At 42.0% G+C, this 25,807-nt stretch overlaps 1 protein-coding gene across 1 annotated transcript; it reads left to right on the plus strand.

Annotated features, from left to right (window-relative positions):
* Nucleotides 1–772: 772 nt before the first annotated feature.
* Nucleotides 773–25,607, plus strand: LOC149303603 (cathepsin D-like). The gene is made up of 9 exons (XM_089480792.1): nucleotides 773–837; nucleotides 6,430–6,580; nucleotides 7,452–7,575; nucleotides 10,409–10,527; nucleotides 13,678–13,877; nucleotides 17,101–17,232; nucleotides 20,895–21,090; nucleotides 23,894–23,992; nucleotides 25,326–25,607. Exons 1-9 carry the CDS (start codon nucleotides 773–775, stop codon nucleotides 25,605–25,607), a joined length of 1,368 nt encoding a protein of 455 aa, XP_089336918.1.
* The last annotated feature ends 200 nt before the right edge of the window (nucleotides 25,608–25,807 follow it).

The raw sequence follows: 25,807 nt of genomic DNA on the forward strand, positions 1-25,807 counted from the left end.
CATTCCTTAAGGCAACCCTTAAGCAAACCTCTCACAGATTTTTCTTGGTAAAATTTGTTCAAAAGGCGTTTGCTCTTGTCTTCCTCTGAGACTGAGAGTGCATGACTTGCTCAAGGTCATCCAGAAGGTTTCCATAGTGGGAACATGAACCCTGGCCTCCCGCCAATGTCCTAGTCTGACACTCAGACCACTACACCACACTGGCTCTACTTCATACCCACTGACTCAGTTAAAATTTGGGGGTGTAGAGTTAATTGGCTGCATGCATCTTTAGGAAGATGGTATCACACCTGTAATTGCCTTATTTGTTTTAGGACCTCAGAGAGAACCTATAAAACCCTAGGATTTTATAGTTCCTGCAAGCCTGAATCGTGTAAGCCCCCCAAAATCATCACCAAGGATCAAAAGAGAAGATCAGTACAGACACCCCATACATAGCCAGTTAGGTTCTCAGTCCTGGAACTACATCACTCCTCACATGATTGGAGTCATCATGAGCTTCAAAAATGAAAGATGAACACTTTCCAAGGTGTTCTTAGCTGACTGGAATGTGAACCCCAATAATTGCCTGGAATGGGGGTGGTGAGCCCCAGCAGGTCTAACCAATCAGGATCCACAAGTAACATTCCTGGGGCCAATGGGCGAGGCCAAATTGCTTTCTACCCAGCCGGTCTAGATATACATCTAGTCCACCCCCGAGACAAACAATCTGGGTGCAACCAGGGCAGCCAGAAGACAACCGTGCTAGAGGTTGTCAAAGGACGGACCGAAGATGGGAGGCCGAGTCTGGATCGCAATGTTGCTTCTGGCAGTGATTGGAGTTCAAGGGCTGATCCGGTGAGAGAATGCAAGAGATTTACTCCATTCCTAGAGATGAAGCTAAAGAGGTGTCTACTCACCAGGTCTCCCATCTAGGGGAGTCTTATGAGAGTCTAGGGCAGTGGTTCTCAACCTGTGGGTTGCGACCCCTTTGGCGGTTGAACAACACTTTCACAGGGGTCGCCTAAGACCATTGGAAAACACATACTTCCGATGGTCTTAGGAACTGAGACACCGCTAATTGTATGATTGGCGTCACTACAACATGAGGAACTGTGTTAAAGGGTCACAGCATTAGGAAGGTTGAGAACCACTAGTCTAGGGTTTTTTGGAGAATGACTAGTAAGGGATCCTTGAGCTGTTATTTTTGAACTATGACTAATTTGATGCACAACTTGTGTTTTCTGAGATGTACAGTCCAGCAGATGATTTGAGAAAGTGGGAGACAGGATATCTGGACAGAGACAGAAGGGTCTAGTGCAGTGGTTCCAAAACCTTTGTCCTCCAGATGTTTCGGACTTCAGTTCTCAGAATTCCTGACTGTTGGCCAAGCTGGCCAAGGCTCCTGGGAGTTGAAGCCCAGGATCTGGAGGACCCAAGTTTGAGAAATGCTGGTCTAGTGGATAAAATGTAAGATAGGAAGTGTATGGGAAGGGATTTCAGACTAACACATCCTCTTTTCCCAACCTGGTACTCTCCAATTGTTGACTCCCACTTCTAAAGGGATCCTAGAGTTCAGGTACCAAATGGTTCTCTCTAAAGTTATCAAATGGGAAGGGCAATAAGAGGTGTGGCGGAATCTTTCTCCAAGCACATCATCTGATGCACCTGGAAGGTGGTGGGTTGGGGAAGGCAAGACTAGCTCTATGAAGTAGAGCTGGGATGGATCCCAAAGAATCAGTGAGGTGGTCAAAAAGGCTGGGTTTTCTGGTAAAAGAGAAGCTGCATAAAGTAAAACAGAAGCAATGCTGAGGACCAGCCTCAGAATTCCAAGGTTCTCCACACGCTCCAACTTTTCAGACATAAAAACTGGGAAGCAGATCAAAAGCAATGTCAAGATAGGGTCACGATGGCAAAGAGTTATTAAAGAGGAACAACAGGAAAACTATTTGAGGTTGCAGCGGTTTGCTTTTGCCAGAGCCTAGTGGGAATGGGAAGATTTTGCCCCTTCTGTTCCCTTCTTCCCTGCTGAATGAATTGAGAGCAAGCTATTTTTGTACTATTGAACTCAGTGTGCAGCAACTGAAGTAAGCTGAAGAAAAACAGGAAGAACAAACAAGCTAGGAAAGACTACTGCAGTTTGCTTTTCCCTGAGTCTACAGAGAAGGGCAAGATTCCACTATCCCTTTTTCTCTCCCTCATGTTGCATTAATGGAGTGCAGACTACTTTTGCTCTTTGAACTGAGTTTGCAGCAACTAAAGTAAGGTAAGGATAAAGAGGGAAAGTGGAAGAAGAGAGAGAAACTGGGACATTTTAAAAGCAACTGAAATAACCCACCCAACTATAAATCCCAGGATTATGTAGGATAGTCATAGCAGTTAAAGTGGTGTCAAACTGCTTTATTTCTTCTGTGTGGAAGAGCTATACCTCTCCTGAAACCATTTAAGGACAACAGCAGCCCTGCTGAAGTGGTAGGAATAAAAAACTGACTCTCCAAATGTTGATAGGGAGCAGAGTAGTTTTTAAAAAGGGTGGACTCAACCACGGCATCACCACAGCACTATCACTGTAGGCATTTCAGTGTTTTTACATGTCTAAGAAAACAAAAAATAATGACCATGGAAGATATTCATAAATTCAACCTAGACAATGAAGAAATAGAAATAGCAAAAGAGTTCCTATACTTTGGATGAAACAAAGATCAGAACAGAGACTGCAGTCAAGAAATCAAAAGAAGCCTAAGAGGGTGTACAGACCGGCAGAGGTGTCCAAACGACACATGCCCCGACTCTGCCCCCAGTCTGGCATGACACCGCGTGCTGCACCACACAGTGGGTGGCATCATAGCGCTCCTCTGGCATTGCGTCTACATGATGCAGTGCCAAAGGAACACCAAAAAGCCATGGCACCGGCAGCTATGCCACCCTTTCCATGGCGCAGAAAGTAGCTGCTTTTTGTGGCTCCTTTTTGCACCACAGAAAGGCAAGATCGGGACCGCAGCGTGCGGTAGCCGTGATCCTTATCTGGTGCTAAAATGGGCGGCTACAGGCTGATATACAGTCCCTAAGTATGGGGAGGGCATCTATGAAAGAACTAGAAATGTTCCTAAATAGCAAAAATATACAGTGCACCTGCACCATATGCGGTGCAGGGTAGCTGCACAGTAATACAGAGAATGGTGTGTGTGCACCACAGCACCACTGCGCCCAAGCCCCATTATATTGAACGGGGCTCGAGAATACACGTTTTTTGGCTCACGCGGCGGGGGAGAATGGATCCCCCGCGTAAGATAAGGCTCCATTGTACAACTCAGCATGAAAGTTAGAATTGTACAAGCAATTGGATTCCCTATTACCATGTATGAATGCAAGAGCTGGACAATTAAGAAAATGGATAAAAAGAAAATAAATTAATTTGAGATCTGATGCTGGAGAAGAGTGCTGAGATACTGTGGACAGCCAAAAAAAACAAATAGATGAGTCCTAGAACAAATCAGGTCTGAGACCTCTCTGGAAGTTATTATGTAAACTGAGGCTGTCATACTTTGGCTACATCATAAGAAGGCATGACTCATTAGAAAAGACAATAATGCAAGGAAACGTGGAAGGAAGGAGAAAGAAAAGAAAACCACACACTGGATGGGTGAACTCAATTGAGGATGTCAGGGGTATGAATCTACATGAACTAAGAAAAGTAGTGGAAGATAGGGAGTCTTGAAGATGTCTCATCCACAGAGTCACCATGAGTCGAGACTGACTCAAGGTTAGTTAACAACAACAACAAATTTGTCCATAGAACAATTATAATCCTTCATACAATCAAATTAATTAGCCAATTAAATAATACTTGCTTGGAGGGTACTTCATTGTCAGGTAACCAGATGTTAACCTTGTTATGCCCCAGTTCTGGTGCCGGATGTTGTCTGGACTGCCCATACTAAAACCAGAGTTTGGACCATGCATTGTCTGAACCATATGATGCCAAAGGGGGGTGGGACATTGACCCATGCAGACAATGCCTAGATGGATGAGAATTTTTACCATTCAAGACTTAATTTGGGTGAAAAATGCAGATGGGATTCTCTCAAGCAGCAAAAGGCATTTTCTCCACTGAAAATTAATTTCCTATTTAAAAAACAGCATTTTCTGTGCAGGAAACAAGTTTTCTATCACTTTTTTTTGCACAGTATAAGTCCTGTACTGTAAATTGTCTTTGAAAACTGCGCATTTCTCAATGACTTTCTCATACAGTGGAGAAAAGTTGTAAAATTGCCTGTGTGAGAACAAAATTTAGAAAGATTTATCTCCCTAGCATGCCACTGGTCTGCATCTGTCATCATCCCTCTCCACTGGCTATGGTAACTAGAGTCTGGGGCTTATGGGACCTGCAGTCCAGCAACCTTGGGAAAGCCTGCCCTTGCTTTAAGATCATTTGATTCAAAAGGTTCTGAGCTCTAGACCTCCTAAGTACTCCGGTAGACCAGTGTAGTATCAGGCTATGAATGCCATCTAGTTGATGGTGGCATATGTATACAGAGGATAGGAAACAACTTGGCATGAATCCTGGCATTCAAAGCAGACAAGTGCTATCCGAGAAATGACACCTTCTCAGTTCTTCCGGGATTTCCTTGCCCTTGCTAGAAAAGCCTTGCACCCGCCAGATCAACTTGATCTTCCTCCCAAAACAGTCAGATAAGTACTATGCAAAAGAAGACTTTCATAACATGCGCTTATGAAAGAGATATGGTTTCTTGGCAGAGGGGTGCCAGCTCCAATTTGACCCTGAGGGACTGACCCAGCAGTGCCATCCCACACACACACACACACACACACACGCTCTGTGCTGTCAATGAGTTGCCTTGTGTATCTGTAATTATCTTACCTGCCCAACCCTGCTGCCTACTGCTGGGTGATGGCCAGGTATCAGGGTGTTAATTATACAGTTGTTATTAACACATCCTCTGTGCATTTATTTTTGGTTAATTTATTTCTATATGGCAATGGGAAGTTTAAAAAAAAACTGGATAATGGTAGGAGGTATGAATGCAAGTTCACAAGGGTGTCCAGGAAAGTTGAAACTCAAATGGCCTGCAGATTGGAAATCAGTTGTGGATGACAAAATGGATGCTGCCCAACACCCATCTTTAAACTGATAACTAAATAAAACCCTGTTAAGAGACACCATGGTGTAGTGGTTTGACTGTTGGACTATGGTCCAAAACACACCGCAGAAATAATCCACTTTGAGACCACTTTAACTGCCCTGGCTCAGTGCTAGGGAATCCTGGGAATTGTAGTTTGTTGTGGCACCAGAGCCCTCTGACAGAGAAGGCTAAATGTCCCCCAAGACTACAGTTCCCAGAATTCCATAGCATTCAAACTGGATTATTTCTGCAATGTGTCTTGGACCTATGACTCTGGAGTCCAAGGTTCCAATCCCTGCTGAGCCATGAAACTAACTGGGTGATGTCACACTGTCTCAGCCTCAGAGGATGGCAGTGGTAAACCCTCTCTGGAGAAACTTGCCAAGAAAATCCAGTGATAAGTGATGATGATGATGATGATGATGATGATGATGATAATAATAATAATAATAATAATAATAATAATTTATATTTTCCCACCTCTCCCGAATGGATCGAGGCGGGATTACAGCCCAAAAAGACATGGAAAAAAATCATCATAAAAAAGTGTGTTAAATGGGTCTAGTCTATGGCCTCCCTCTCCGAATCACTTCAGCGATTCGGTTCAAGTGGGAACCAGGGTCATTTGAACCAGTTCAAACCGATTTGCGATCCAGTTTAAAAGGTAGTGGGAATCAGGCCATAACGTCCCAGTTTCTTTATCTTTCTCCCACTTTTCCCCTTCATCCATGACTTACTTCAACTGCTGCAGACTGAGTTCATAGTGCAAAAGGAGTTTGCACCCAATTAACTCAGCAGGGGAAAGAGGACAAGAGGCAGTGGAATCTTGCAAAGCACACTGCTGCATCCTCTCTTAGCTTGTGTGTTCTTCCTCACTAATAACTTTGACATCTTACTCACACTCCAGTGTTGCTTGGAGACAACTGTCCTGATTTTCATCTGTGAAACGTTGGGAGGTATGAATGCAATAAATGAACAAACAACATATTATTAAATAAATATAAAACAATACAAATAAATATATAAATAAATAGTCTGGCTTATCTTAAAGTTCTCTTTCCCTTCCTGTAGTGGACAGAAACTATCTTCTCCTCCCTTTTGTTGGATTTTAAATGACAAAACATGTAGGAGAGGGACGCTTCCTCCTAGACTTTATAAGTGTCATGCATAAATATTGACTGATTGACTGATGATTGTAGTTGATACTATTAAGATGCTATTGATAGGTGGAAGTGTCATCATCCTACTCCTTCTTCTTATACTAGTTTCCTAATCATGACTCCATCTATTTTTCTTTCCATGACAGGATCCCACTGCAAAAATATCCATCTGTCCGCAACCGATTTGGCCGGTCTGGTGTTCCCATTGCTGAGGTGTTAAGGCGAGCAGGAGTCAGGTCTGCAAAGGCCTCAAGTTCTTCTTTAGTCATCCATCAGCGTCTCCACAATTACATGGATGTATGTATCTCTTCTTCCTCAGAGAGAACAGACATGACCTAGGACTGACAGTTTAGGTGTCTGGAGAACAGGGCCTATGAGATATGGATGATGGCTATTGACTGGATTCCCTAGATTGGAGCTGGGAAACCATGACAGATAAAGTGGAGCATACCCTCCAGGACATATGTAGCCAAACAACATCAGAGTGTGATCAAGATGGCAAAAACTATTAATAAGGAACAACACACTAGCTAGAAGAGGCTACAGCAGTTTGCTTTTGCCTGGTCTTATGGTAATACAAGAAAAATATAGTAGAGGAAATCTGGTTCACAATGCCATCCATGCACTCCTTTAAGACACTTCATTCCCTTCTGTGGTCCACAATAAACTGTACCCTATACCTTCCAGCATTCCATACATGAAAGCAAGAAGCTAAGCAATATGCAAGTGTGAGGAAATGGGGAAGAATGCACAAACAGGAGAGTCAGAAGCAGTTTGCTTTTGCCTGAACCTACTGGGAAGGGGAGGATTCTACTCACTCTCCCCTCTTCTGATTTGAGTGCAAACTATTTTTGCATTCAATTTTAAGCAAATGAAGAAAGTCAGGGACAAAGGGAGAAAGTGAGAGGAGGAGAAAGAAACGGGGGCATTTCAAAAGCATTTGAAAATGTGGCATAACAGATTATTAATTGAGCCTGTCCCTGCTAAATTGGGACACATGGAGGGTATATATTCCATGCCCACTGACCATGTGCAGTCTTACTTTGGATGATCCCTCCCTTCCTCACACTTAAGGATTCTTTTCCCAACCTTGGATCTCATCTACTCCAGGGGCTGAAAATTCTGTGCTGATTTTCCATATTTCTCTTTCCATTTCCCATCTCTCCAGGCACAATACTACGGAGACATCTGCATTGGAACCCCAAAACAGTGCTTCAGTGTCGTCTTTGATACAGGCTCGTCCAATCTGTGGGTGCCTTCCTCCAAATGTTGTCTCTTCCATCTGGCATGCTGTAAGATGTAGATTCCTCAAGTGATTCTTAGGGGATGATGTGATAGCCATGCCTTTTATATTATGAAAAATTTGTTACACTGGTTTGCTTATGAAAAATGTTGTAGCAATTAGAGCACTGACTTTGGATGGTGCCTCAGTTAATGCCCTCAGTGATAGTTTTTAGGTAGCCTTTGAAGCAACCATGTTTTTGATCACTTTGGATTCCTGTCTGTTGCAGATACATTTGCCTGGCTCATTTTACTTGCTCTCTGGTTTAATCATCTGTTTAATTGTTATTTTAAATGTCATAAGCTGCCTTCGGGGGGCTTTTGATGGCTTGAAATGTGGAAGGGTTGTTTCACAAAATTAGCTATAATATCTGTCAGTGTGCTTGTCACTCCATAGTGGATCAGGGGAGGGAGGAAACCACTTCTCTTCTCATCTTTTTGCAACATTTAAAATTGCAATTTCAATAAGAATGTTAGAAGTATGCAAGTGTAGCAGGAGTACACTCAGTGGCATCATTCGTGGTGTCACTCTCCCTTGACTGCTTTCCATACATGTAGAATACTTAGTAATGCCTTTTGTAATAAACTTATTCATAAATCATGATTCCCATATGTCACTGAATGTAATGGCAAGAGTTGTGACATAAAACACCTCACAAATTAAAATTATACCTTTAAATTACAATATGATACAGACAGCCGAAATGTATTTACATGTACATAGTTTCATGTGGTTTAAGTGAAAATTTGGTAAGATCTGGTGTTTTTAAAGAAATTTTAAAAAGAATTTTAATTTTTTAAATTTAAAAATTAAATTGCTTTTCCTAGACTTATACGATTGTGGTACCTTATGAAGCTGATGGGATACAGTCCCAAATGAATTACAAAGGTGCAAATTAGGGTACTGGCAAGGGTGCCCTGATGCATATCAGTCCTGTTGTGCATTGGTGCATTGGTCATGATATGCAATGGTTACTTTGCTGGCTCCCCTATGTAGTAACGTAACATCAGCCCCTTGCTGAATACAGACATTGTGAAACTTCTTGATTCTATTTCCCACAGGCATTAGTCCACTTGCAAAGATGTAAGTGTGCCAGTGAATTCCAGCTATAGTATTTGAAGTGCAATGGTAGTGCTACAATTGTGTCAGGTGAAAAGGCCCCAGGACCCCATAGCTTAGGAGTGGCATTCCCAAAGAACCATTCAGAAAGTGGCAAGAGAGGGAGCAGTACCAAACAGATCTGATGTCTGCACCTGGGTCAGCATGTTCATGCTATTGCTTGCTGAAACAGATCTGCCACGCTGCAAATCTTCTATCCTTCTTCAGTAAATGCAAATATAATCAGAATTTCTGGCCAGGCATGTTGACAGTTTCAGATGTTGATTTTATTTTATTTTATTTTTACTTTAAAAATATTTTTCCTTTGTTATTTTGACTAGAAAACACGGCTCATTCCCAAGTAGACATGTTTGCCACTGGTGCAGCTGAAGCAAAAACTTGCTTATTCCTATTATCACAACAATGCTGTGATTTAAATTAGATTAAAACACAGAAATGCACAGACTGACAGTATTTCCCTTTTAATGGGGCTGCTAAACAGTTTTCTTGCTTTCATTTTTGTGCTAACATGTCAAGATACTAGAAAGACTGGTGCTGAGGCAGGATCATGGAAGAAGAGGGAAAGTGTTGTTGGCTATGCTTCCAAACTGAAGCAAGACGTATAGTAAATGAGAATCCACACACATCCTTCCTATAAGACCATTAAGCCCAGAATCGAACATTATCTGCCTGCATCATTGCCCCCAAGAGGTGTTACCAAGGCAATCTAAGCCCCATTTGTCAATGTAGAATGATGTGTGGAAAATTTGCTGGCAGCCATTTTAGGGGTGATAGCTAAGGGACATGCTTCTCTTCTTCCTTATTAGCTCAATAATGGGCTTGTCGACACCAGTGAAAAATGCTGTACTCACCCTGTGGTGGCAGTACTCTTGATGTATAGCTACTTCTGGGGAGGATCCATTTTTATTTATTTTTTTGCCCATTTTCTCCAAACTGAGGAAAGTTGGGGGAAATCATGGTGTTTCCCAAAAAACCCAGAGTGACTTCAAGTTCTTTTGGTGTGTGGACAGCTGGATCAGGTTCAGTTTGGCCCGATGCAGTTGTCCCCACACCAAGAGCTGTGCCATCCCTCTTCCTCATGCTGAGCAAAATAGGGAAAGGGGATAGGCTGTTTTTGGAGCTGCTGCCCCCATTTCTTCGCAAGTAGGAGCTCTGTGTAAAGATTGCCTGGGGTGTCACTGCTTCTGTTGGGGCAGGAATAGGCACCCCCTCTTCTGATCACATGTCTGGGTACCCGTTTCTGTCATATTCTATCTAGAAGTGGCAGTGCACTGGGAAGGCTTTACCTGCACATAAGGAAGCAGTGGAAATGGCTCTGAAAACAGGAGACAGGCCAATGAAGCCAAGGCAGCATCAGCCCAGCTGGTTCATGTACACAACAATGTGGCATCACACCAGATTCAGACTGGTGTATGGGGTTGCCATCATGGTCAGTCTGGGGAAGTCCAGGGCATAATGATCCAACTGGTCCTAGATTAAGTATACGCTCCCATTGGTTGCTGGGGTAGGCAGAATGTTTCTGCTGACCAGTACTCTACAAGGAAAACTTCTTGGGTTTAAAAGTTTCTTCATGATTTTAAGAAAGACACCCGCTCAGTTGTTGAATGGTGACAGGATGTCACTTATAAGGTAATTACCATTGAGGTAGGGCTGACTTTAGAAGAAATAAGTTGCTAGAATCCAGAGGCACTATTGGATCTTCACACATTTTTTTCTCTTTTCAGGGGTTCACAGCCACTACCGGTCCTTCTTTTCCCGCACTCACAAACCCAATGACTCCAAATTTGTAATTCACTATGGAAGCGGCAGTCTCAAAGGGTTCTTGAGTGAGGATGTTCTTAGCGTGAGTAACTACAAGTGGATTTGGATGACTGGGTTCTGTGTGGGGAGGATGGCTTGATGTAAAGAGCACTCCAGAGAAGACTTAAATATACCCTCAAAGCTTTCACAGATGAAAACCAGAATGCATGTGGCCAAGCAACATCGGAGTGTGATCAAGAGGGTAAAAGGTATTAATGACAATGGGCGGACAAACTAGGAGAGCATGAAGCAATTTTCTTTTGCCTGAACTACTGGGAAGGGAGAGTTTAAGCCCCCTTTTCTCACCCCTCTGAATGCACTGAGTGCAAACTAGGTTTGCTCTTTGTAATCTGTTTGCAGCAATTGAAATAAGTTGAAGACAAAGGGAGAAAATGGGAGGAGGGAGAGAACTGGGACATTTTGAGAGCAGCTGAAAAAGTGGGACAATGGAGGATTGGGACTATCAAATTGGTAGGTATGGTATTAGTGAAGTGAGCACTCACAGGCCTCTACTATTATAGTCAGTGTGCTCATCTCACACGTCTCCATTTTCAGAAGTGAATGTATGTTAGACTATTGTTGAATGAAGAAAGCTGCATCTGAGATTAGTAATGCTACTTAGAGAAGGCTGATGAAGTGAGCTGTTAGGCGGGATATTATAGAGAAGCGTGACTGTATGTGTAGGAATATGATGGTAATAAATATACAAAAGTGTTACTGTTTGCAGCTGTGGAGGGTGCACAGTGTAACCGGAGAATTATGCACAGATTTTGTTAAATAATCCACAAGAATTGTTGTGGGTCAACAAGCAAGAAATGGAACAGAAGAGTACAGAACAGAATAGAATGGCGCCTTAGGGCTCAGTGATTCTCCACACCATCACTCTCTCTGCCTTCAGTTTGATGGAAAAGGAATGTAAAGCCTCATGACTGAGTAGAAATTTGAAACCAAGTAATTTTTGCTTCAAGTCTGGCACCCCAAGGTAACTACTATACCAGCATGTCCTCTATCATCCCACTTTCAGATGCTTTTAGAATGCCCCAGTTTTTCTCACCTACTCCCATTTCTTCCTTTGTCCTCAGCTTAGTTCAGCTGCTGCAAACTGAGTTCAAAGTGAAAAAGGAGTTTTCACTCAGTTAATGCGTCAGCAGGAGAGGAAAAGAAGGGCCAGCATCTTGCCCTTTCCAGTAGTCTCAAGCAAAATGCTGCAGCCTCATCTAGTTTGGGTGTTCTTTTTCATTAATATCCTTTGCCATCTTGACTATACTCTGATAATGTTTGGCCATATGAGTCTTGTGAAATGTTGGCGGGTATTTACCATACTGGTTTTTTGCAATGGCTGAGGTTAAGTTTTGAAAAGCATGATAGTACAGTATGTTGTAAGACCTGAATCTTCAGAATTGTGTGCTGGGAAGCTGGGGGCACTCAGGAATGTATTCATTTCAGGATAATTGGTGTTATAGTGTTAGTCTGCTATTATGTTTTTAACTTGGGCTTATTTTATTCAATATATTGTTCGCTGCCTTGAACCCCTTTCTCTTGAAGTGTGGCAATGAATAAATCTGGTAAAATAAAATGAAATAAAATACTATCCTTTTCAACTGGGAGATGTCAAGAGGTATAGTTTTAATCTATTTAAATTTGTATAGATTGATAATTAAATCTTCAGCTGATTAATTGTTGGGGACAATCTAGGGCCGTTTCTGATAGGCTCATGTATACTTTTGGAAGTCTTCACCTATCTCTTGTGTAAAAAGAAACAAAAGGGGGTAAGGATCTAAATCACCTTTCCTTCTAACATTTACAAAGTTTTCTCACACTCAAAAATCCTCATGAAGGCACCTTGACAGAAGTGTTGATAATATGCATGCTTATTTCAGTGTAACTGAGGGACGGAAAGCTAGATGATTAATCAACTAAAAATCTTTTAAGTGCGGAGAGAGCTTTAATTAGAACTATTCTGAAAGTCTTCATGATGATGATGATTATATTATGCATGCAGCAGCATCTGCGGATGTGGCACTGTAGGGTTGCGTAAGCAAAAATGTAGGACTCTGCCCTGCAAAGCTCTCAATGTAAATTTTGACACAGATGAGAAATCAGAACAAATGGAGGGAAAGAAAAAAAAGAAGGCAAAAGTTGAGATAAGGGAAAGAGTAAAGAGGGTTGGTTTCTGAAAGAGATGAGGGATTTGGTCAGCGTTCCCCAACCTAGTATCATCCAAATGTATTTGGCTACAACATATCTATCTTCCTCCGCCTAGCTTGGTTGTGTCACAGGGGCTGTACGCAGACACGTCTAGAGCATATCAAGAAGAATAAGATTAATTCAGGAGATTTCATAAGAGAAGATTTCCAGGACAGAGAGTGGACTTTCACAATGGAGGCTTCGTTCAGTCTCTTGCTTCCCTTTTAAAAAGCCACATTTCCCTGAGTGATGTCTGAAATTGGTTAACCATGATTTGATTAAATTATTTTTCCACACAAGCCAGCATCAGAAATCACAGCAGGGTTGGGGCCTATTCTCATCAAGCATAGTTACACAACTCTTGATCTTCACAAAAAGGGGAGAGGGGAGCAAAGACAAATCTCAGCCCAGCCATGTGCCTTTCACATGAGCATGGCAAGCATCATTCACATTGACATTGCTTGTAACATCTGATCAATTCTGGCCACATTTGAGTTCCACTTTTCTATTCCTAGACTATAACTCCCATTGTCCCTGATTGGTTGAGACATGTGGGAGTCCAGACCATTGGAAAAAGCACATGTGGGGAAGGTCTAGGGACTGGCTTTGAAGAAAGAAAGATGCTAGGTTTTAGGCAATATGCTAAAATTTTACCCTCATGATTGGCTGAAGTGTGTGTGTGTGTGGGGGGGGGGGTCATAGTAGAAGTAGAGCATTCTAGGGCTGTATCTGCACTACATAAATAATGCAGTTTGACACCACTTTAACTGACATGGCTCAATGCTGTGGAATCCTGGGATTTATACATTATTGTGACACCAGAACTCTCTGACCGAGAAGGCTAAATATCTCACAGGACTATAAATCCCAGAATTCCATATCATTGAGCCATGGCAGTTAAAGAAGTGTCAAACTTCATTAATTCTGCACTGCACTGCAGAATTAATACAGAAGAGAGATGGGCTTCTGTTGGATGGAAAAGAATCACATTCTTGCCTTTCCGCAGATCGGTGACCTGACCGTTCAGAACCAAACATTTGCTGAAGCCACAGATTTGCCAGGACTGGTTTTCGTAGCTGCAAAGTTTGACGGCATCATGGGGCTGGGTTATCCCACAATCTCAGTGAACAACATTACTCCACCTTTTGATAATATGATGAAGCAGAAGCTACTTAAAGAGAATGTATTCTCATTTCAACTCTGCAAGTATGAACCTCCTATGTAGTCCTGTTATCCTCTTTTCCTCAACCTAATTTTATTTTTATTCAAGTCTAGCTCTGCCCTCTTCTTTTTCATTTGTCATGCTTCAGGCTACTAGGGCTGCCACCTCTGGGATCTATGGCCTTCCTGATATTGTTGGACTACAACTCATTCTTGACCATTGGATGTATTGTGCTAGAGCTCATGGGAGTTGTTGCCGAACAACATCATGTCATCCACAGGTTTCTTTGCTATAGCAAACGTCTGCAAAAACACTTGTGGATTTTGTCTAAGATTTTGTTCTTTGCAGCAATGCAGTGCTGGATCATATATTTTTATGCAGGAATCTGGGCAGATTATTTTGTAATTGGTTTGACATTCTTCTTCAAGGTGACTCACCAAGATTGGGTCAGGGTTTTAAAATGCCTCACTGTACACAATACAATTAAACGAGGTTTTATTGCCAGGTGGAGTGCAGTAAATGTTCCCATGTACATATTAAGTTTTGACAATACTTCATGCATCTTACAAATATGTCTAGGACTCTAATCATCTTTCTTCATTCTTGGCTGTTTTCAGCTACTGTTCCATGCTCTTTACAGTAAGTTCCATGACAGTTTCCTTTGAGCAAGAGAATACTGGAAAATTGCATTGTGTTTTGTAATATCTGTGCATTGAGCAGGTAGGGAACAACCATCCAAGTTATTTCTACAGCCTTTTGAAGGTAACCAGTGCATCTTAATGACTGTTTATGAATTCAGTGTATTCTCTCTGTTTAGGAGGAACCAGTTAATTTTTCTGGCATTCTTTTTAGCATGTTTTTGCTGCAGAGAGAAATACAATGACACAGTTGCTGCAGTGCAAATGGTGGTGAAAGGGGGCCAACTACAGGGACCAATTCCAAAGCTGACAACCTCTACTCACCCAGTGGGTGAACTACAGCTCCCAATCAGGGATACTGGGAGTTGTAACTTAGGCGAAGAGAAAGTGGGACTCAAATGTGGCCAGAATTAATAAGATGTACCCATCAAGGGTGGGTCAGGTATTTGCAAGAAATGAAGGTGAGCTGAGGACAAAGAGGGAAAGAGGAGGGATTCAAGAGAAACATGGCCATTTTAGAAGGAGCTGAAAAAGTGAGACAACAGAGGATTGATTCGGACCTAAATTAGGACAGTTAGAGGGTATGCTAGCACCCAGTTCACTCCAGAAGTATTGGATTACAACCTCCATCAGCCCAGGATAGCCATTACCTTGGTGCTCTAACCATGTTAATTTTCTTCTGTTCATTTTCTCCAGGACAACATAGGCCCATTTCCCTAGCTGTTTTTTTTAACCTGAAATCAAAAGTCAAGGCTCAGTAGCCCTTAGGTTCAAGAATACAGAAATTATTGCCATTTGGGGAGGAAAAATTAATTATCAATTTAGAGAGTAAGGAAGTAATCCTACACTCATTTGTCTAGGAGTAAATTTTACTGTACTAAGTTTATCTTATTTCTGAGTAGACATGTCTAAGGTTGTATTTTAATTAAGGATTAGTAGACAGCAATGGGTAAAGGATACTTGATCTAACACATTCCAGATCAATTTAGTCTAATACGTTTTTTAGCTTGTTTGATATTGCAAACATTCCTAAAGCCTTTGGGGATCAGGTGGTTTATAAAGCAAATCAAGTAATTAATAAGGTAGTTCCTTGTAGCTGAGACATGTTGCTGACTTCTGGGTCCTTTGGGTATTTCCATACCGCAGAATTCAACTAACAGTTGTTCTGCTTCCCCCAAGGAATGATGGAAATGTAGTTTGGGGCAGGTGGTTTATGGATAATAAACAAACTCCACTATTGTGATTTCCCCCAAACTACAGCTTCCCCATTTCTTTGGAGGGGAAAATACTTGACAGTTTGGTGGTGGTGGTTTACTTTCAAGTCATTTCTGACTTACCCTAAGGTGAATCTATCATGGGATTTTCTTGGCACGATTTGTTCAGACAGACTTTGCCTGTGTCTTTGTCTGAGGCTGAGAGAGTGTGAGTTACTCAAGGCCACCCACTGGATTTCCATGGCTGAGCAGTAATTTGAATCCTGGTCTCCAAAGTTGTAGTCCAATGCTCAAACTGCTACACCATGGTGACTCTCAGTTAAGGTTGCATAAAAGCACATATATATGGGTGGTGAGGCTTTATTCCAAGAAAAGCCAAAGAACAACAAATGCAAATTCAACACCTACCTACCCCAGTTTTGGCATCAAGATGACTAGGTCTCAGGGTGTGGTCTGGGCATATGAGGTGAACCTTGCTGCAGGTGAACAGGTCTAGATCTGGTGAATACCTGGATGAGAAACAATCAGGAAAACCCATGTGTGCAACTAGTCATTGGGTAGCTGTGTGGATGCATATTAGCTTGAATTACACAATTCATTTCTGTTTCATTTGATCTCCTTTGCCCTGTCTTAGGGCCCAGTCCAGGCATCTCTTTGCAGTGTCTGAACTCTGCCTTAAAATCTATTGAGCATGAATTAGTGTGACAGGCAGCATCCCTCAGCAGATGTTGAGTACATTGCTGGGCCAGAGGTTAGAAATCGTGCTCTTTTGGACTATAACTCCCTGAATCCCACAGCTAGCAAGGTCAGCTGTTGTGCTGGCTTGGGGGTTCTGGGGGTTGTAGTGACCAAACTATTACAATAATAGTTTGTATGCCAATAATTACAGCAGCCATTCCATATGTATGGCAGTGTAAACCCCATCATCCCTAGCCAATATATAAGCCTTCCTCCACCCCACCCTACTTTCCTAAACCTGATAATTAGAAAGGAAGGAAATTTTCTTCAGAATTCTAGCTGAGGAGGGAAGACTTACAATTTTGATCTCCACTGATTGCTCTTTTATTGAGAACGATACCCCTTCCCTCCATTTTAAGTACCATTTTTAAATCCTAGGCATCTGGAGTACTGCATTCAATCCTGGGTGCCTTGTTGTGTGTTGTCAAGTTATTTCTGACGTTTGGTGATCTTAAGGCATTTCATAGGGTTTTCTTGACAAGGCTTGTTCAGAGGAGGTTTGCCATCACCTTCCCCTGCCTTCTCTCCCACTGAGCTCCAGGGTTTTAAAGGGATGCAGGTGAACAGTGGTGTCATCCCCACTTAGAGTGTCACCCAGTGTGGTCTGCACCCCCTGCACCCCCAAGTAATGCCCCTGGCTCAGAACAGTGTACTGACCTTTCTAACTTTTCTCCTAGCACTAAAAAACTCACTCCAGAAGCCAAAGGTGGTGAAGTTATTTTTGGAGGGATCAACCACAATGCCTATGAGGGAGAATTACATTACATCCCAGTGTCGCGCAAGGCCTACTGGCAGATCAAGATGGACAAGTAAGTGATACATTTGAATAAGGTGACTCCTATGTGTAGCTGAAATATATTGGGCTTCATTTGAGAGAGAAAGAGATGTGCCTAACTAGCCAGCTAACCAAACAGTCGGGAACGGAAATGTTAAAGGGCAGAGGGAGAAAATGTGTACAGAATACTCTTCTGTCACATACAGACATGTAAATGTTGATTTAAATCAGTTCTAAAGTGTTTAAACATGCAAACAAATAAAATCCACAGATTGTTTGAATAATTGATATCATAAATATATATTATGAACTAAAACTCATTAGTTGATCACGTTTAGGTGTAGACACAGAGAATAACAATTCAGCTTGTCAACAAAAATGATGAATAATCATTATAATTGCCAAACATATTTTAGCTTCATGGTCTTTCCCAGTAGCGTAGATGTCAAAAATGATAGATTCGTTGCCTAATAGTTTGATAAGACAGTTCAGGCTTGCAGTCATCCAAATTAATGTACGGGGGGGGGGGGGGGAATTAAATCACTTTTCAATTATTTTGTGTAGAAATTATGATTATACTACTCTTCTCCCTTGCTAAAATAGAGCTCTAGAAGGGCTCAGTATGTATATTTGCTAACAATATGAACTTCACTTGTCTAAAGAAGAAAGATAATATGTGAGGTAGGAAATCCTCAGTTGCTAAATTCTCTTACAGGACAATCTTGTACGTACATATCTACTCAGAAATAAGCCCTGTTGTGTTTAATTGGGTTTGTTTTTGTGTGCCTTGAAGCTGAGCTTGAAGCTGCAGGGTCCACTGTATTTTTAAAAATTCCCCTTGAAGCAGAAAAGTAGCATTCTAGGACGCAAGGGCCAGTCCCACTTCTTGATCTGCTGTGCTGATGTTCTGTTAATCTGCTAGAGACCTGAGGCATAAGAGAGCATTTAAGGATACAATCAGACAGTTGTGGTTTGAAATGGTACCATCCATTCTGCTACCTCAACTTGGAAAAGTGGTGTTTTTAGATTGCAGATCCCAGAATCCTCCAAGTGGATTGGCCATGCCACCGGTGGAGGCTGGGAACTGTAGCAGTCAAAAATGTAACTTTTCCAAGTTCTGCTGCTGTATGTGTTAAACCAGACCAGGTGTTTGTATCTTTTCCCTTCCACCGAATGGACTGAATGGGTAGTGCATTTAGAACAAATGAATGATAGTACCCTTTTAAGGGAAAATTATGGATAATTCAGCCAGAGTTGCAGCAGGTTGTGGTGTCTACTGGCGTAGATCAGGTGTAGACCGATAGGAAATGCCTGGTTTGGAAAATCTCATACTGATTGGCCATATAACCAGCGAGAGTTTCAGACTTCTGCAGAATTTCTAATAAAATGCATCTCCAGGACAGGCTGGCTGCCAAGTGCTGGTGAGCAATGGGTGGGAGTAGGAATGAGTAAATAGGTGATAGAACTGTGATCTCATTTTTTAGTACTAAAAACAAATTTCCTGGGCTAAGCACGCGCTCAGAGAGTTATCCTCTCCCCAGCCTGGTGCTCTGCAGATGGGCTGTATTACAACTGGCTGGGGATGATGGGATGGTACTCCAGTACCTCTGGAAAGCAATAGGTTTGAAAGGCTGAAATCCTGCAAACTCTTTATGCTACATAGTCAGGGGATGCCTGGTTTGCAATGACAGCTTTACCCATAAGGAGGCAATGCTGCTGCACTGAAAACCTCCACTTTCAAATCTGCTTTACTTGATGCTGCCTTTTTTGATGCTGCTTCTATTTTGGTTTGTTTACGTGATCTTGGATATTTTATTGTTTTTTTTTTAAATGGCCTTTTAAAAAACTGTACAGAGTCTTGGGAGCGAGAAGCTGAAATATGAGACATAAATATTTTAGACTGATGAATAAAATTCAAATAAAAGTGTGCTATCTATCTAGAATGGGGGAAATGCTAATTAATTTACTCAGCTCTGCTGCCCCACTCATGCCCTTCTTTTCCAGCCCACCATCTTCTGTATCCATATGGAAGCTTTTATGAGAATCAAGAGCTTTCCCTTCTTCCCACTCAAGTCTCCGTCTCACTTCTCTCTCCCTCCGCCATCCCAAAGAAGTGGAGTATCACAGGCTGCATCTACACTGCAGAGCTAATGCAGTTTGGCACCACGTTAACTGCCATGGCTCAATGCTATGGAATTCTAGGATCTGTAGGTCTGTGAGATATTTATTCTTCTCTGTCAGAGAGTTTTGGTGCCACAACAAACTACAGATCCCACAGTTTTTGGTGGGTTTTTCGGGCTGTGTTCTATGTTCTGTTCTAGAACATGGCCACATAGCCCGAAAAACCCACAAAAAACTATGGATGCCGGCCATGAAAGCCTTCAACTTCACATACAGATTCCAGGATTCCATAGGATGTAAACAAGGCAGTTAAAGCAGTGTCAAACTGTGTTAATTCTGCAGTGTGGCTGCAGCCTTATGTTCTGCTGTGGCAAGCCTGCCAGAACTGGGAAAAGTCACTTTTTAGGACTATAACTCCCAGGATCCCCTGGCCCATCCCAGTGGCCAGCAGTCATTTTGCCTGGGGAATTTTGGGAGCTGTAGTTCTATTCTCTTCAGCAGCCTTAGAAAAGAACTATGGGCTGCTGTGGCCAGCCTGATAGAGATGGGAAAAGTCACTTTTTAGGATTATAACTCTCAGGATCCCTTAGATCTTTTATGTTCTTTTTATCCATAGGAAAATACAGATTAGTTAGAGAGGAAGCAGAAAAGTTCTTAAATCCATGCCTGACCATTGCACCTGACACCTGCCATGGGCCATACTTTATATTTATACTGTGTTTGAAGGCCCTGGGAGACAATATCCTAATCCCCTTATCCATCTCTACATCCCAGAATCATATACTTTCTCGTATTTCTCTTTAAATTATAATAACCCTTCCAACATTTTTATCCTCATGTCTTTATGAGCATGGGCAGATTTGATGCAAACCTTCCTTTGTTTTGGTGACACATTTCCTCTTTTTGGGAGTGAGGGGGCAAAATATAAATGGCCACTTTCTCCTTCTCTGCTTGATCATATGTGAGCTGAGCTAGGAGCCTCTGAACCACAGTCAGGAAATTGCCCTTTTGTACACAGTGGCCTGTTTAATTTTCCATGCTCCTCCAGTTAGAAACAATTTATTGAGTCAAAACACCCTTAATTTCTTTGGCCATAAAAGATCCATGGATCACATGTCCACAGAAGACTGTGTTCTCTTGGAGGCAGGTGCCACCGCTATCCTCCCTACTTCCGAGTTTGAGAAACTTTCTTATTTAGATTTGTTGTTATTGTTGTTGTTGGTGGTGGTGGTGTGCGCCTTCAAGTCATCTCCAACTAATGGCAACCCTAAGGCAAACCCCTATCATGGGGTTTTCTGGGGTTGAGAATATGTGATTCACCCAAAATCACCCAGTGGGTTTCCATGGCGGAGTGGGGACTCAAACCCTGGTCTCCAGGGTCATAATCTTCTGCTGCAAACACTACACCTCTCTGGCTATCGTATTAGACAGGTACAGAGGGTTATAGTCCAAACAAATATAACAACAACAACAACCTCCCCAAACTTGGTCTGCCCATGGAAGATATTTTACTCTCCTACCCAAAAAAACCCTCAGAGTCTCTAATCTGTATTCTTTCTCAAATTTTCTATGTAGGATAAGTGTGGATAAAAAATCTGGGGAGAAAAAAAGCTGGCCATGGAAATGGTTTGACAAGGATGAATCAATTCAAATATGCAAGGATGGTTGCCAAGGCATTGTGGACACCGGCACTTCCCTTATCACGGGGCCAAGTAAAGAGATCCGGGCTTTGCATGAGGCTCTTGGGGCCAGCCATGCCTTTGGAGGGCAGGTAAGAAAGAAGTAACATGTCCTACATCCTTTGAGAGGACCTCCAAAAAATTATGTACTCTTTCCTTCCAGATCAAGGAATCCAGAGTTGAGTTTTGATAGGATCCCATTGGCCTGAGCTCATTCCGTCTTCTCAATCTGTGTAAACCAGAGGAACATTCCATCACTGTCACACACTAATGAAGACACTCTCAGGATATAGAGGACTACATTGCCACACTTCCACACTATGTAATGGTAGAAGACCACACTGCCTCTCTGCTAATCTTCAAAACCACAAATGTTGTAAAATAAAATTGACACAAAATGCCCCCAACAAAACCTAGTGGGTTGGGGGGCATTTTTGCCATGGTTTGAATCCCCTCTAGGTTGCTTTAGGCATAGGAGAGGACTTCTTCTAACATGAAATGACCTCAAAATTGTTCTTCTCACCACTTTTTATAGGAAGAAAGAACAGCCAAGGTGGCAAAATGTGGAGAAATGCACCTCAGAAAGTGTGTTTGAGGCTATTTAGGGTGACACTTTCCCTGCCCCTGCTCTTGTGTGGCCAGCAAAGTAGACACGGGATAGAGCTGTTCAAATGCAAGGGGCAGGAAGACCTAGATCAGTCTCAGTTTTCAATAGCTGGATCTACCAGAAGTGTAATGCACTAAGTTCCCATTCACTGGTGATTGTAACTGCACCCCTTCACTTTTCTTCACATGCTATGGAATGACTTCAGATTGTTTTCAACTCTTGGCAGCCATAAAGCAAAACCATCATGGGATTTTCTTGGTAAGATTTGTTCACAGGGGCTTTGCCTGCTTCTGAGGTGGGGAGAATGTGACCTGCCCAAGGTCACCCAGTGGGTTTCTGTGGCTGAGCAGGGATTAAAACCCTGGTCTCCAGAATCATAGTCCAATATTCAAGCCACTGCTTTGCTCCTCAAAATTCTTCCCTTAGAGGACACTGTCACAACAAAGACAAAATTTGCCCTCTGTCCTTGCACTTGGTGCCCTCAAACACGATGCTGTCACAAAGGATTTAGTGCGCATGGCAGTAAATGCAGAGTATACAGGTGGCACGACATCTTTACACTGAATTTCTCTCTCTTGCTTAATATCATTGGCTCCCGCTGGCAGGGAAGGTCACAGCATGATGTCATTATGCCTTGTGCTGAATCTTGCTAAATGTGAAAGGGGAGAGAAAGAGGAGAGAAGTCAACACTAGCAAAGCTTAAAAAAATTACTACTTAGACTACAACTCCCATAATTCCCATTCAATGGCTGCTATTTGGGAAGTAAGTATGGGATTTATAGTCCATAGTTTACTAAGCTGTGAACACACAGAGGACTTTTTCAGCGGTAGATCTGTTTCTGCTATGACACTGAGTTTCACTGATCTCTGGCAAAATCTTTTAGGATTTAGGAGTGAGAAGGTTTTAGCAAATTGCCTAGCAGAAATGGGTGGCTGGGATTAATTGGTGTTGTAGTCTAACTTTTCCCAACTTTGTTAGTGTTTACTTCTCTCCTTGTTTCTTGTAAAATCTAGCATGAGTCAGTACATGGATGATGATATCATGCTGTGACTTTCCCTGCTAGCAGGAGCCAATGATGGGTTATATTTGTTGGGTAATAGAGTGCACCAAAGAATTTCAGATTATAGATGTGCTTTATAGATTATAGCAAAGCCTTTGATTGTATAGATCATGAAAAACTATGGGTCACGCTTAAAGAATGGGTGTGCCACAACATTGGTTGTACTGATGCATAACCTGTACTCGGGTCAGGACAGAATATGGTGAAACAGAATGGTTTCCAATTGGCAAGGGGATCAGGCAAGGCTGCATTTTATCACCCTATCTATTTAATTTGTACGCTGATCATCTCATACATAAAGCAGGACTATACTAGGAGGAGGGAGGTGTGAAAATTGAAGGAAGGAACATAAATAGTTTAAGATATGCAGATGGCAACATACTACTAGCAGAAAAGAGCAAAGGCTTGGAACGATTACTGAAGAAAGTCAAGGAAGAAAGTGCAAAGGCGGGTTTACAACTGAGTATTAAGAAAACACAAATAATGACTGCAGATGATTCATGTACTTTGAAGTGGATGGTGAAGGCATTGAAATAGTTAAAGATTTTTCATACTTTGGCTCAGGCTCAGTCATTAATCAGAACAGACACTTCAGTCAAGAAAACAGAAGAAAACTAGGACATGGAAGGGCAGCCCTGAAAGAACAAGACAATATCTTGAATTGTAAACATATATCATTGAATACTAAAGTTAGGATTCTCCATGCCATCATGGCATCACACATTTCTATGTATGATTGTGAAAGCTGGACAGTGAAGAAAGTGGATAGTGAACAGTGAAGAAACCTGACATTTCAACTCATTTAAAATGTGATGCAGGAGAGGAATTCTACTGATGATGCGGATTGCTAAAAAGGCAAATAGATGGGTCTTAGAGTAAATCAATGCTCAACTCTCCATAGAGGTCAAGATGACTAAGCTGAGACTGTTGTACTTTAGCCATATCATGAGAAGACATGGCTCACTAGGAAAGACAATAATGTTTGTTAAGGTAGAAGGCAGTAGGAAAAGAGGAAGACCATGTTCCAGATAGATAGACTCAGTCAAGCCAGGATCCTGAGCCTGAAAGAACTGAGTAGGGCTGCAAGTCTGTCATTCATAGGGTTGCCATAAATCAAATTCAAATTGATATCAGTTAACAATAACCTAGCATGAAAACATATGTATTGCGAATGTGTGTGTAATTTCTTTTTTGTTCATCGTGACCCTGTGTCTTTTCTTCCCACAGTACTTGATGGATTGTGACAAACTCTCTGAGTTACCAAATGTGACCTTTCAGCTAGGTGGCAAACCCTACACCTTGACCCCACAAGAATATACTCTCCAGGTGAGTCATCTCAACAAAATACCTATGAGAGACTGGGGACAGCTTTAGTGTGTGTCTGTGTATGTGTGCAAAGACAGCCATTCTGGGCTACTTTTCAAGACATTTCGGTAACATCAACTCATGCACAATGGCTACGTATTAATGGGAACTACATAGCCAAAGTATCTGACCCAGATAATTGTATTAGATTCACTGGTTGTTAGGGCATTTCCAGACTCTATTTATTTATTCATAAGATTTATTAAATACCTAATTAAATAGATTTCTCTAGGCACAGCACAATGTAAATTTAAGAACATAATCAATACCAAAAATCATAACATATATAACGTCAAACTAACAGATTTGCTGACACAACCTAAAAAATAATATGGATGCAAAAACTAAAACCACCATTAGCTACAAGAGTGGAAACTACAGTGCAGCAGGGATTAGAATAACTTCTCTTAAACACTAAAAATGCAAACTTGCTTAAAAAGCTGGGGAGAACAACAACAAAAAAAGGCTTAGCCTTGCTAGAAAGAGATCAGTGTGAGCAGAGCTTAGTCCAAGGCATTTTGTTGCCTGAGCTGAAGGGATGTCAAGATGGTACCCCTTGCCCAGTTCACCCACAGAAGCTGACTGGCCACCCAGTTGGATCTTCCTTCCATTGTTATTTCTTGTCAAGTTGATTTATGGGGACCCTATTATTAACAGCGCTACTCAGATCTTACAGACTCTGGGCCAAGGCTTCCTTGATTGAACCAATCCACCTATAATGTGACCCTCCTCTCTCCCTACTGCTTTCAATTTTAATTCAAAACTAGTGATAGAGTAGTATTTACTTCATTTACTTACAGGCTAGGTCCAGCCTGCCTGACACAACAAATCTCCCCATATGAGCCTGCCTGAATCCTGACATTTACAAGTGAGGCCTTTTTTTTAATCCCACTACCTTCACATATATGTTGGGGGAAAGGCAGGATATAAACAAAGGTAGTAGTAGTAGTAGTAGTAGTAGTAGTAGTAGTAGTAGTACATTAATACTAGTGGCAAAATATCATCTTCCATCACATCTGTGGGTAGTGAACCAGTTTACGTGACTGTGACAGATGAAGTTGCATATACAACTCTGTCCTCTATATGAATAGAATGATCAGAGAGCTCAGATGGTCCAGGGCATTTTTCATGCTGCCTCCCTATATTTACCACCTGAGGCAGTTGCTTTATTCCACCTAACAATAGCTCTGAGTTTGAGAACTCGAGTGAAGGAATGATTGTGGGTAACCTTAAAATGCCTGATGTCTTGAAGCATATCAATCTCCCCTAATGTTTTTTCTCCCCATTTCCCCAGGTGTCTCAGGCAGGAGTAAGTACCTGCATCAGTGGGTTTATGAGTCTTGACATCCCTAAGCCTGTTGGCCCACTCTGGATCCTGGGGGATGTTTTCCTTCGGCGATATTACTCCGTCTTTGACCGAGACCATGACCGAATCGGCTTAGCTGTTTCGAAACAAAGTGCATGCGGTGCCAGTTCTGACACAGAAGAAACCACAATGGCTCCTGCCACAGAGGAACCGACTGCAGCTCCAACCACAGAGACTACCACTGCTGCCAGTGAGGCTGGAGAGTGTTAGCGGTCTAGTGTTGTCTGGTGCTGACAAGAGGAACATGATAAGAGAGGTTTGAGAGGCATTGTTTGATAGCAGGCAGATTGGATTTCACGGCATGGGATCTGAACTCACTGTTTCTGAAAATAATTCAGTTTTCAAAAGAAAAAAGTTTCTAACCCTCATGGTAGCAGAGGAAAATAACCATCATGGCATGATGAGATTGC

The sequence above is a fragment of the Sceloporus occidentalis genome, unplaced genomic scaffold (genome assembly GCF_023333645.1).
Source record: "Sceloporus occidentalis isolate IW3139 unplaced genomic scaffold, rSceOcc1.0.p SCAF_14, whole genome shotgun sequence".
In the NCBI taxonomy this organism is placed as follows: Eukaryota; Metazoa; Chordata; class Lepidosauria; order Squamata; family Phrynosomatidae; genus Sceloporus; species Sceloporus occidentalis.

Bases quoted from the DNA above. Each gene is read 5' to 3' on its own strand.
- LOC149303603 (XM_089480792.1), top strand. From the start codon at position 773: ATGGGAGGCCGAGTCTGGATCGCAATGTTGCTTCTGGCAGTGATTGGA. The intron at 838-6,429 runs GTGAGAGAATGC...TTTCCATGACAG, and splicing joins GGAGTTCAAGGGCTGATCCG to GATCCCACTGCAAAAATATC. The intron at 10,528-13,677 runs GTGAGTAACTAC...GCCTTTCCGCAG, and splicing joins TGAGTGAGGATGTTCTTAGC to ATCGGTGACCTGACCGTTCA.